The 12,249-nt window shown below is 40.0% G+C and overlaps 2 protein-coding genes across 2 annotated transcripts; both read left to right on the top strand.

Annotated features, from left to right (window-relative positions):
* The first annotated feature begins 2,948 nt into the window (after nucleotides 1–2,948).
* Nucleotides 2,949–5,180, top strand: LOC108616256 (uncharacterized). Its single transcript, XM_018011336.2, has 2 exons — nucleotides 2,949–3,347; nucleotides 4,262–5,180. The coding sequence occupies exons 1-2, from the start codon at nucleotides 3,306–3,308 to the stop codon at nucleotides 5,069–5,071; spliced, it is 852 nt and encodes a 283-aa protein (XP_017866825.2). The 5' UTR covers nucleotides 2,949–3,305; the 3' UTR covers nucleotides 5,072–5,180.
* A 149-nt stretch (nucleotides 5,181–5,329) lies between these two features.
* Nucleotides 5,330–12,044, top strand: Hey (Hairy/E(spl)-related with YRPW motif). The gene is made up of 3 exons (XM_018009370.2): nucleotides 5,330–9,090; nucleotides 9,174–9,388; nucleotides 10,689–12,044. Exons 1-3 carry the CDS (start codon nucleotides 8,843–8,845, stop codon nucleotides 11,441–11,443), a joined length of 1,218 nt encoding a protein of 405 aa, XP_017864859.1. The 5' UTR covers nucleotides 5,330–8,842; the 3' UTR covers nucleotides 11,444–12,044.
* The last annotated feature ends 205 nt before the right edge of the window (nucleotides 12,045–12,249 follow it).

The following is a 12,249-nucleotide window of genomic DNA, read 5'->3' as shown; positions in this document are numbered from 1 at the left end:
AGATGTGCTTATAATCAGCGCACATTGTGTATACCCTGCAAACACTATGCAATGGGTATAATGTTATTTGTAGCTTCATATAATGATAAGGATATAAAAATAATAATAATATGTTGATATACATAATGATAATGTATATACAGTATTGTATATGATAGAACGAGTTTAGCTAGAAGCTATACATTATATATTCTCTAAACAGCACATATTCTAACCCAAATTCATACATATATACAAATTCATATGCATATACCCTCTATACTCTCGCTCAATTCAGGTCGACTTAGAGCATGCCCAAGTCGAACTCTCGTTAGCTAACATTCCACCTCGTTTTCTTTTTTGATGTTCTTATCAGTATATAAATAGTATATACACATCTATATATATGGCTAAGTGAAACAATTGTCTGTCGTCGATCCATTCACGAAATCGCAACAGACTTGAAAAACATTTAAAAAGGCGCGTGTCCAGGCATAGCTCTCTGGAGATAGGGAAGCTGAGAGAGAGAAACAGAGATGCTGAAATAGGCCCGGAACAATGCGCCACTAATTAGGAAAAGGTCAAGCATTGACCGTTACATTTGACAATTAATGATTGTAGGCCATGTGTGCGTGAGTGTGTGTGCGTATGTGTTTTCCACGTGCCAGCGAAATTATTTACAACCAACAATATTTGGGATCGTAAATAATTTTAATGCCTCGAGCATGTAAAACTAATAAAATGTAAATTTCGCACAATGGGCGAGCGAAATTAACGAAATGCGCATAATTGACACGACTCCAAAGGCTCAAGGCCTCAAAGCCTCAAGTGATAATACGAAAATACGAATACGAATACAAATCCCACCCTGCGGCATTTGAACCACAATGACAATAACAATAAAAATCTATGCGGCGTGTCGAAGCGGGGTTGAACTCTCTCTCTCTCTCCTCTCGTCTCTCCTCTCGTCCATCTCTCGTCTCGCACTCGCAACACTTGAGAGCCACCCCCTACTCAAATTGTTTGGCAATTATAAATTAAAATCAAGCAAGCACTTGAAATCGATATTTCCAATTCGCCAGTTGTCTGCCAAGTTATCGATCAATCCTTAATTGGCCAACTCATCAATATACCCTTTACCTAGTCAATGGCGCACAGCAACTAAAAAGCGAGCTCTGACATCTGTCAAAGAGACAGAGAGAAACCAAAAAAAAAAAAAAACAAAACAAAAAAGACAATATATGAGCGATTGTCTGTCGATCGTAGTACTCAAAAATCTATCCAGTCACGCTCCAACTGTAAATTATACTCGTAGCTATAACCCACATATATATGTATGTATGTACGTATGTCGATGTATATCCCTTTTTCTAACTTCAAATTCAATCAAATATCATTTTTGTTGCTGCCCAGCACAATTAGCTGCGTGTGTCATCATTCATTCATTTTGAGTTTTCAGCTCCGGACGATGTCCTCGCCCAGATCCTTCCATGTCCTGCCATGTCCTGCTCTTGCCGCGCACTTCACTTTGAGTGATGTGACAAATTGTCGGACAAGCCGCAAAGTGCTTCAAATTCAAGTTTCATTCAAGTGCTCTCTATCTCTCTCTCTCTCTCTCTCTGCTGTATCTACCTCCTCTCTCTCTTTCTCAATTGAAATTTCAACCATAGTTGAATTGAAAAACTCGTTTTTTACATTTAACACTTAAATTGCATTTAAATCATTTTGTAAATAAGCCCACGAAATTTAAATGTAAATGTCATTAATTATTTCGCTGCAGTCGCATCAAAAAACATCCTACAGATAGCGCAGTTCCCACAGTTCCAATGTCAAGCAAATTAGTTGAAAATTATGTTAATTACAGAACAATTTATGTGACTGCATAAATTAGAAAGAAAATTCATTATTTTATTTTCAATGTGTATATAATATTGTTTGTTTAAGATCTTTTAGAACTTCGACTATTGACTAAAAAAAAAAAACTTCTTTTTAATAAATCGTGTATAAAGAGACAGTTTCTACCAACTTTTTAATATTATATGCAATGAATATATACTAACGATACTCCTATATATATATTTAGTATTAGTCATAAAAATAGTAATGCATCTGAGCACTACCAAATGTTGGACAAAAGAACTTAGAGTCAGTAGTTCAACATCTAAAGTAAAAACAATATATGTATGTTAGCCTTAATATTTGCTTAAAATTATGTTTAAAATATTGAGTTTTTTAAGTGTTTGTACTACTACTACTACTACTACTATATTTTTTACTACTACTAATATATTTTGCCACAGTTGTTCGTATATATTGTCCTCTTCTGAAGAGTTTCTAAAAACTTTATTCAAATAATTTAAGCTTATACATTTTTTAGAAATATATGTTTATTATATATAGAATAAATAAAGCTCTTACATAAAAAAAAAAAAAAATTAATGTTTATATGTTTTAACTTAAATCTTTTACAATAGTATCCAAATTTTGATAGAGCATTTCGCCAACTCTAATTTGCTTGGCTATTCAAATTCTGCTTCTTCCGCTGCTGCGCTGGGAGTGCTCTAAAAAACAAAAAGAAATCAGGACAAAGTAATTTATGGCTACAAATTGGCGCCAGGCCACAATGAAAGCACGCACCCAAGGCTAGCCCGCTCAAGTGGTGACTCCGAGGCTTCCAGGCTCAGGGGTTCCGAGGGGAAAGGGGCTCAGTCGGGTTGAGTCTGACGCATTAGCACATTAGCGCATTTGGCTGCCCGTTGACGCCATTTGCACTCGAGGGTCCACTCGAAATGGGCCTCAAATACCAGAAATCTGCACTCAAACAATGTAGGCGATGGCGCCTTGTATACATATATAGAGATTATGTTTACTGCGCCGGTGCCGACAAAAGCCTTCGGCTCTCAGCTGTCGATGTGAGTGTATGTGTGTGCCTGTCTGCGTGTGTGTTTAGCTCGTTTTGGCACTTGCAATTCCTGCTGCTCTATGAGTCATGCGGCAAACACGAGCGAGCTGCTCACGTCCACCTGCGACCGCCGCCGAACCGCTCGACTGAGCTCAGCCATAACGCCTAGCCGGGAGAGGGTTAAACGCAAGCGTTTCTATAACGTTTCTATTTCCAATTTCAGTTTGGATTTGCCGACGAACTGCAGCAGCCGCAGCCGCAGCAGCAGGAGCAGGAACAGCAGCAGGAGCAGCAGCCGCAACAATCAAAATGTCGCGTGGCTCAAGTCTGTTTCACATTAAACAATAGCAACAACAACATTAACAACAGCAACAACAACTTCTACAACAACAACAACCACAATAGACACACTCTGAACGCTGTCATGTCCCATTTGCTGAGGCGCACCAAGAAGTCCTGTCTCAAGGTGAGCCTATGCGGTCGTGGGTGGGTCCCTGTGCCCAATCAATATAATACGAAAAAGCCACGAACAAAAGTGACTAAAGTTTAATGACTGACTAGTAGATACCCTGAATATGTCGGATTAAACAGTTAACTAAGTGAATTGAAGGAAGTAAAATAAAAGTTATTGTAGTTTCTAGTAATATAATATACAGTAGAATCCAGTTATAACGACTACGCATATAGTGTTTGTCCGATTACTGTGACGCAAATACGATGTTTTGACAATTCCTCATAGAAAAGACGTCCTTTTCGTCTTCCGGGTATAGTGAAGTAAGAACGTCAGTCCCTTACGCGTCGCTATAGCCGGACTCTACTGTACAAATACTTCAAGTCTCTGCAAAAAGTTAATGAATAATTAAAGTATTTACTGTGCCTTGTTTATTGTTTATTTCTTATAGTATTCGGACATGTAGAGAGTGATATGTATATGTATGTACCAACTGGCATTTGCTGATCCTGCTGTTTCTTGAATATAATAAAATCTATGCGAATGGGAAACAGAGAGAAAAGTTGTCAAACTAATTTTAAAAGTATAAAAAAAATTATAGATGAAGATATATACAGATGGACTGTTAGGTAGTACATATACATATATCTACAATTTGCTGTCTTTAGGACTCCTTAGACTCCCTATAGCAACTGGCAGCACCAACCTTCCCCTACACAAGCGTTTGCCCAAACCCCAAATACCCCACAAACATTTGGCTGAATGAGTATAGCGTATAAAAATCGATGGCTGCGTGTGGCGCTGACCTTTTGGTGGGGCTACGATAGCTGTAATAGCGCCAGTAACACCAGTAATAGCAGCACCCAGAATAGGAACGAGCCTAAAGCTACGCCTGATGCGCATTAACATTGAGTTTTATTTTTATGCAGCTGCTGCGCAAAATATCGACATCAAAGCAACTATTTGTGCAGCGCCTGGAGGATGAGGAGCAGGACGAGGATGAGGAGGAGGAGGAGGAGGCGGAGGCGGCGAAGGAGCGAGAGCAGCAGCAGAAGGAGGAGCCAATGGGCTGCAACTGCAATCCAGTTGCCCTGAATGATAAGCAATACGCGTACCACAATAATCAACCACACAGATCCGTCCAATCCCAGTGTGAAGATGCCGACGAGGAATTCGTGGAGCAGCTGGAGGAAGAGCCTTCACATCTAGATATACAATTCGACTTGATGCACTACAAGGAGAACGTGCGCTATCTGCGGCACACGCCCTCAAATTCCAGTCTCGATCTGCAGCGGGATCGGGAGCAGGAGCAGCGCGGCTTCAGCTTCAGTTTGGGCTCCCAGTTCGATGGGCAGTATCACAATTTGATAATCAGAGAGCAGCCGCCGCACGACGACTATCCCATTGTCAAGTGGGACATCAATGGCAACTCCCTGGAGGAGGAGCAGGATGTGGAGCAGCCTTTCGATCTGCGTCAGCATTGGGCCAACTTCGACAGCCGTTGGCGGCAGCTGCAGGCGCTGCCCAGTGGCAAACGGCTGAGCAGCTCAAATCATTCCCAGAGATCGAGTCATCATTCCAGCGCCTGCACCCTGGAAACTTGGATCGATGATGCGGACGAGGCGCAAAATTTACTACAAAGCAGCCAAAAGCCGAAGAAGAAGCAACAGCAGCAGCAGCAAATCAGCAGTAACTACAACAACAACAACAACTATAATCAATGCCTTAAGAGTTTCTAAAGCTGGAAAAATGTTAGCAGAAATTTGCCTAAAATGGATTTTTTCCTGTCCCTCACAGAGTTTCCAATTGTTTTTCGAAAATTATACGAACTACATATATTGAAGCAAAGAGTTTTGAATGTGTTATTGTTTAACAAACGGAGAATTGAAGATGAAGTAGTACAACAACAACAAAGCTCACACATTTTTCTCCACATTTCACAATTAGTTCGAGCTATATTTGGTCTAAAATGTTTCAGCTCTGTCCGCGGCATTTTAAAATTCATTTACTACGCTCGATTATAATCGCTAGCCAATTTTCATTATTTTTTTATTATATAAAAATTGGTTAGAATTACGATTACAATTACAAAAAAAATGCCATTAAGCAAAATGGGAATTCGTCGAGGCGAAGTTTGAATGCCCTAACAACTGCTGGGTGTGTTCTTTTCGAAAAGTTTTGTATATGGAATATATTTTACTTGTTTCACTTGAGAATCTAAGAGAGAGAGAGAGAGAGAGAGAGAAAGAGAGAAAGAAAAAGAGAGATAGAGAGGCAGAGAGAGAGAGAGGCTTTTAGATTATATATTAACATACACCTTAGCACCTTGACTTCACCACATACCTGTTTTATAACAGATCGTGAATATCGCTTTGGTTAGTGTATGGAAAATCGTAGCACAACAAAAGCGACGCTCGTATCGCTCGACGTGCATTAAATGCACTTCAAACGATTTGCTCTGCGCTTTTCTTACCCGTGTTGTTGTTTCATTCTTGTTGTTGTTGTAGATGGTCGCACGACCCGCACGTGCTGAACATGCGTGAGAATCGTCGAACCTTTGGCTTTCCCACGAGCCATTTTTCACTCACTGCGGCTCGCTGTGGTGGTAGCTCGGCTGGCTGGAACCAGCCTTAAGGGTGAGTTGTTGCCAACAACTATTCGTCTCTTGTTTTTGTTGGCATTGTCCCACGCGCCGCTAACAACAATTACAACTCTCATATGAACTTGCTTCTTGTTTCGCTTCTTGTTGTTGTTGGGAACCTGAGCGACGAGCTCGAAAAGCACTTTTCATCATTTTTATTTGCCAAAATGAAATCGATATAATGTGGGAGGTGGAGACTTGTGCTTCCTCTTCTACTGCTTCTCCATCATAGCTAATATCAAGCATACGCCGCGCTGTACACTTTGAAAATTGTCTGCAAATTAAATGGCTTGCATGTCTGGCTGTATTTTATTTGATTTGTGGAGCCACACACAGTGCTTAGCTTGAAAGAATTTTGATCGGTTTTTTCTCTTTGTTGACTTAGAAAAAGTCAAGCAGCTAATGTGTATTACATATACATATATGTTTAGTATGTATGTAGTATTTATTTATTTATATTTATTTTAACATTTATTATTTATTTTATTATATTAAATTTGGGAAAAAAAATGTATAATTACTATATATTATTTTTTTATAATACATATAAATAAGTAACATATAAAATATTATAAATGCTTACCGAAACAGAGCCTGGAGTGTGAAGTAATTTTCTATCAAATTAAAGAGAGATGTTGAAAGGGGGGCTATAAGTAGCTGCTCCACTTTTCTTGTTACTATTGGAGTATCCAAAGAAAAATGTAGCATAAGCCTGAGGCATAATTTGGCATAATCTCTCCTATACAACATAATTGATATAGCAATATGAGCAATTTCCATGTATATTTTACTATAATTTTGATATTTTAGCTTATTTTATTTTTGTTTAAGTATTCAGTATTAAAGAAATATTCATTTCCACTTGAGACTAAGCACTGAATTGTCCGATGTCAAGAATGTAGCAAAAACTATAAATTGACGGATTTTATGTGCCTTGAGTATAAAAATAATAAGAGAAATAAGAAATATAAATAGTAATAATTAAATAATAAATATAATACTAATTTATACAATTATCACTTACTCAATACAATTTATTTTTTAATTATTTCTATATCTTTTCCTTACACTTTAAATTCCTTTAATATTTCATTGCGAATCCAGCTCAAAGTCACTTTGATAATTTTGTTATCTAATATTTATTATCATTCAATTTGAGCCCAGCCTCCTTTGGGCTGAGAGAACAATCGATTGTTGTTTCTGTGGGCATTGAGTAGGTCAGAGGTCAACGGCGTTGCGGCACCTGCTCCAAACTAACCTTGAAATCATAAATTGGACCACTGACCTACAAACTGCGGGCGCCGGGCCACACACAGAGAGCAAATGGAACGGGGCGGCGTTGCACTTGTTGGAGCCGCATGCCACATGCCACATGCCGCACACGAGCCCGGCGGCCGTTCGGGCTGGCGGTTCGGTCGCGTGCTCCAGTTGTGTGTGTGTGACAGAGGCAGAGACAGCGGCAGCAGAGGCAACAAGTCAACGCGCTGGCAAGTGGCCGCCAAAAAGACAATGCGACAAACTGTGGCAGACGCCGGCCACCGCCCACGGCGCCGATGCTGCGGCTGCCGTTGTTGTTGTTGCTGCCACGCATCCTGCTGCTCCTGCTGCTGCTGCTGCTGTTTGATACAATCGACATTCGATGACATAAGAACTAACTAATAACAATTATTTACATTATTCATTTGCATTGCACTTGGCTAGAAGATACTGAAGTGTTTCAGTGGGAAAAATGAACGACTAGCAGCTACCCTGTATACAAACATTTAGATTGGATTTTAGGAAAAAAAACTAATGCCTTGTGCTAGTAACTGTGGAGCTCGCCTAAGATTATTAATCGATATATGTATATCGATTACATTTTGAGAGAGTGATAGCTAAGCTTTTTAATAAAGATACAGTGATAAATGTCATAGTTAACTTAATAAGAAATTTCCATAAATATATAGATTTATCTTTATAGTTTAATAAATTATTGGTATAACGATAATTATCGATCTAATTAAAAAATAATTACAAAACCTATACTACAAATATAAGACTTATAATAAAAATATAACCCAAAAAAATTTTATTTAAATGAGGCCTCAAACGATAACCGATATTTATCGATCTATCGCTATTTATCTAAGCCAATTTTAAGCTGAATAAATACAAATACATATATAATTTCATTTAGAAATATTTACATCAATAACTAAAAGCTGCTATGTTCTCTCTTCCGCATTCTCTTATTATCTAAACTCCCATTGCCAATCACTTGCACTGGGTATTAACAATATGCTGCAAGTGCGAATGAGTCAACGTGCTCATTCTCTCTCTCTCCCCCACTCCTTCCGCAGCGTATGCTCTTCTCCTTGTTCATTTGTTGGTCACTTGCAGAAGCTGATCGCTGGGCAGAGGCAGAGCGAGAGGCAGAGCCAGCAGCAGAGGCGGTGGCTGAGGTAGTGCCATAGAGCATAGAGCACGGGCACTGCCCGTTAGCTACCCCCAGCCGGTGCGGCACGCGCTGCGCTTCACGTTGCCAAGGGGGTGGTTGCTGCGGCATCTTATTGGGCCGCTGCTGCTGTTGGCTGCCGCAGGCAGCGGCATGGCAAAAGGGGTTGAGAGTAGGTTGGGCAAACGGCGGCCTGAACGTCCGCTAGTCGTGTGCTGGCAAATCAGTCGAACGCCGTTCGCGCACACGATAAGTCACGTGCTACGCACTACAACTACAACTATAGCTGCGAGCCGCATCAAGTTTTTTAGTGCTAAGCGCAGTTACCAAGTGATTCCAGAGATAAAGACCAAAATAGCCAACAGCAAATAAAACTCAATTCCAATTCCGATTCCAATTCCGATTCCAATTCGAATTCCAATTCAATTCAATTCAATGGAGCACAATATGCACGTGAATGCACCGCCTCTGCATCACTGGGGCTATGGCGCCGCTGCTGCCGCCATGCCTGCCACGCCCCAAGGTCACTGGGTGCCGCCGCCCCAGAGCCACAGTCACCAGAGCCTGCAGAGCCATCATAGCCTTCAGAGTCACCAGAGCCACCATTCGCATAACAGTCTGAAGCGCGCGCTCTCCGAGAGCGACTGCGACGAGCTCTACTCGGAGGAATCTTCCAAAGAACAGTGCGTATGCGCGATGGACTTGTGAAATAGAACTCTGTGAATTTACTAACAGTTTGTCTGTCTTTTTTCTTATTCATAATTAGAATCTCACCTGGTGAAGGTGGAAGCTGTCAGCTGATGAGCCGCAAGAAGCGTCGCGGCGTCATTGAAAAGAAGCGCAGAGATCGCATCAATTCATCGCTGACCGAGCTGAAGCGTCTGGTTCCCTCCGCCTACGAGAAGCAGGGCTCAGCCAAGCTGGAGAAGGCCGAGATACTGCAGCTAACTGTGGAGCACTTGAAGAACTTGCAATCGAAAAGTGAGTATGAGATCAAAGATGGAGGAAGATGAAGACAGATATAAAGTGAAATACCGGAAAGGCCCTTCGTAGCACAGTCAAAATTTGAAAAATGTTAAAGTGAAAATGAGTTTTATGAAAGACGACATTATAGAACTATATATAAACTTAGAGAGTCTAAGAAATCAAGACTGAGAAAGTGTATTTATGAACATATATACCAGAAGAAAGATCATGAAATTGAAGCTACCTCTAACTCAGATGCCAAATTTGCAGCCTTATTGGCCCAAACTATGAACACTATTATTTAAATTGAATTTTCAGAAACATATCTAAACGATAAATGTGAATGATATTTCTTGATCAGTTGACACTCCTTATTCACGTAACTCCTTTAAAAATCAATAAGAATGTTTTTACGATTTTTATATCAATTTTATATACAAATATAGTCAGGAAACCATTTTGAAAATCTATAAGCAAAACAGCTCTCTCATATTTAATATTTAGATTTTTAGAAAATTTCTAGGTACATATTTGATATCTAAATAGAAACGGTCATTAAAAATAAGAGAACCTTTTCTAATGACTAAATATTTGTGGTTATTTAAACTTTTTTTTATATCATTTAAAACACTTTTATTTGTGATTTCAAAAGGCTCTAAGCAAACTATAATATTCTGGCAAAAGCCATGCATATAATATAATTTTAGACAATTTTCAGTTATATAACCATATCATATATAAAGATATGTATTTTCTACATATTTTTTATCTGATATATTTATTGCTTTTATTTATTTTTTTATTTGCCTAAAAAACATATTAATAAAAAATAAAAGAAAGAATTCAAATTAGAACGCAGTAAATTGGACCAATAGCAATAGATTCAGATTTCCCTCATCAAATCTCTCCAATAATTTGTCATATATTATCATAAAGCTGGCTAAACAATGCTTAACCTGTTGACCTTAGAGACTTGAATAGGGAAAGCGAGTGAATATCGAATCTCGAGGCTTCCCACGCTGCGCACAGCCCGCTGCACCACCTTAATGCCACTAAAGCACCACCACCATCGCCACCCGCTTATGGCACCAAGTGCAATTCAAACGACGTAACCCCCACCTCACCACCCCCCACCCTAAACCTCAATTCCCATTCAGGCTATGGCTCAGGGGTAGTTTTTTGTTTTTGTTGTTGTTGTTGTTGTTAGTTTCTGATAGGCGCGCGCGTGGGAATCGCTCTTTGAATCGTTTGCCACGAGCCGAGAGCAGCTTATTGACTTTTTATTAATGCCTTGTCTTCTTCTGCCCATTTGCAGCTCTCGACTCGCTCAGCTACGATCCGCAGCGCGTGGCCATGGACTATCACACCATTGGGTTCAGGGAATGCGCCGCCGAGGTGGCACGCTACCTGGTCACCATCGAGGGCATGGATATACAGGATCCACTGCGGCTTCGCCTGATGTCGCACCTGCAGTACTTTGCCCAGCAGCGCGAGATCTCTGGCGTGGCCGCCTATCAGCCCAATTGTGCGGCCACGCCCTATCAGACAGCCTATGCAACGGCTGCCGTTGCGCCCTCCGCCAGCTCCTCGTATGTGCCCAGCACTGGGGGCTATATGGGCGCCTCGCCGCATCATGTCAGCCGCTCCAGCGTTGCGACCACAGCGAGTGGTGCACCTGTCAGCGAGAGCCACTCGGCAGAGGCAACCGCACAGCAACAGCAGCAACAACCACAACAACAACAGCAGCAGCAGCAACAGCAGCAGCAGCAACAACAACAACAGCAGCAACAACAACAACATTATACACAGGAGCATAGCGCACATGCCGAGCAGCCGCAACAGGTGCCACAGTCGGTGCAACAGGTGCAACAGGGGCAGCAGGTGCCCACCTACATTGAGCTGACGAACAGCCATCGCAACGAGCTGCCGCCCAGCGAGACTCTCAGCTACAGTGCCACGCCCCAATATCCAGTTGCTGGCAGCCAGGATTACAATGCGAGCGCCCTCCAATATGCCGCAGCCAATGGAGCTAAGCCCTATAGACCCTGGGGCGCTGAAATGGCCTACTAAACCACGAATGATTCGCAAAAATTCTCAACAATTTCGTAAAATTCCAAATATCTGCAAAAAAATTCAGGAAAAAAATTCTAAAACAAACCATACAACATTTTAAAAAGTTCTCAATTTTCAAAAAATATCAAATAGTTATAGTTCAATAATTTTGAACACCTTCCAAACTGTGTAATCTCAACTAATTGAGAAGCTAGGAATATTGAATCTCTGGTTTCCCAAAAGACCCATTAAATCCCACATCCACAAACTCCATATAATAGTTGGCAATCAAGTTCTAGTCAAAGATCGATCAAAGCCGAACATGTGTGATAGCTCTTAAGTTGTGAAAATCTAAGGAGCTCTAGCTTCCTGAACTCCTTGCTCTCTGTATATAGTTATAAATGCTTAGCATAAGTACAACTGAAATTTTCTACATTTTCCTACGAATAGTTTTTAAAGGCAAAAGTTTTGTAAGCCTACATAAGTAAGTGTAAATACAAAAATAAATATTTTTATAATGAAAAAAAAAATACTTTTTATATTAAAAATAGTATTTTCAGAGATAATCATATCATATATCTGATATTTAACTCTACTTGTATTCCTTTTATTCCAATTACAATGCGAGAAGAATGATATATAATTAAAGGACTTGCCTAGAGGACTAAGCGTTAGAGACGTTACTCTTCAACGTCTACTAACACCAATCCCATAATTATATATATATATATATATATATATATATATATATATATATATATATATATATATATATATATATATATATATATATATATATATATATATATATATATATATATATA

Source organism: Drosophila arizonae, chromosome 5, assembly GCF_054131065.1.
Source record: "Drosophila arizonae isolate 15081-1271.41 chromosome 5, UAZ_ARI_1.0, whole genome shotgun sequence".
In the NCBI taxonomy this organism is placed as follows: Eukaryota; Metazoa; Arthropoda; class Insecta; order Diptera; family Drosophilidae; genus Drosophila; species Drosophila arizonae.
The sequence above is the reverse complement of the archived record's forward strand: the minus strand, read 5'-3'. Positions and strand labels throughout refer to the sequence as shown.

Coding starts and splice junctions, on each gene's coding strand:
- LOC108616256 (XM_018011336.2), top strand. CDS start 3,306: ATGTCCCATTTGCTGAGGCGCACCAAGAAGTCCTGTCTCAAG. Junction 3,348..4,261: donor CCAAGAAGTCCTGTCTCAAG/GTGAGCCTATGC, acceptor ATTTTTATGCAG/CTGCTGCGCAAAATATCGAC.
- Hey (XM_018009370.2), top strand. CDS start 8,843: ATGGAGCACAATATGCACGTGAATGCACCGCCTCTGCATCACTGGGGC. Junction 9,091..9,173: donor GAGGAATCTTCCAAAGAACA/GTGCGTATGCGC, acceptor ATTCATAATTAG/AATCTCACCTGGTGAAGGTG. Junction 9,389..10,688: donor GAAGAACTTGCAATCGAAAA/GTGAGTATGAGA, acceptor GCCCATTTGCAG/CTCTCGACTCGCTCAGCTAC.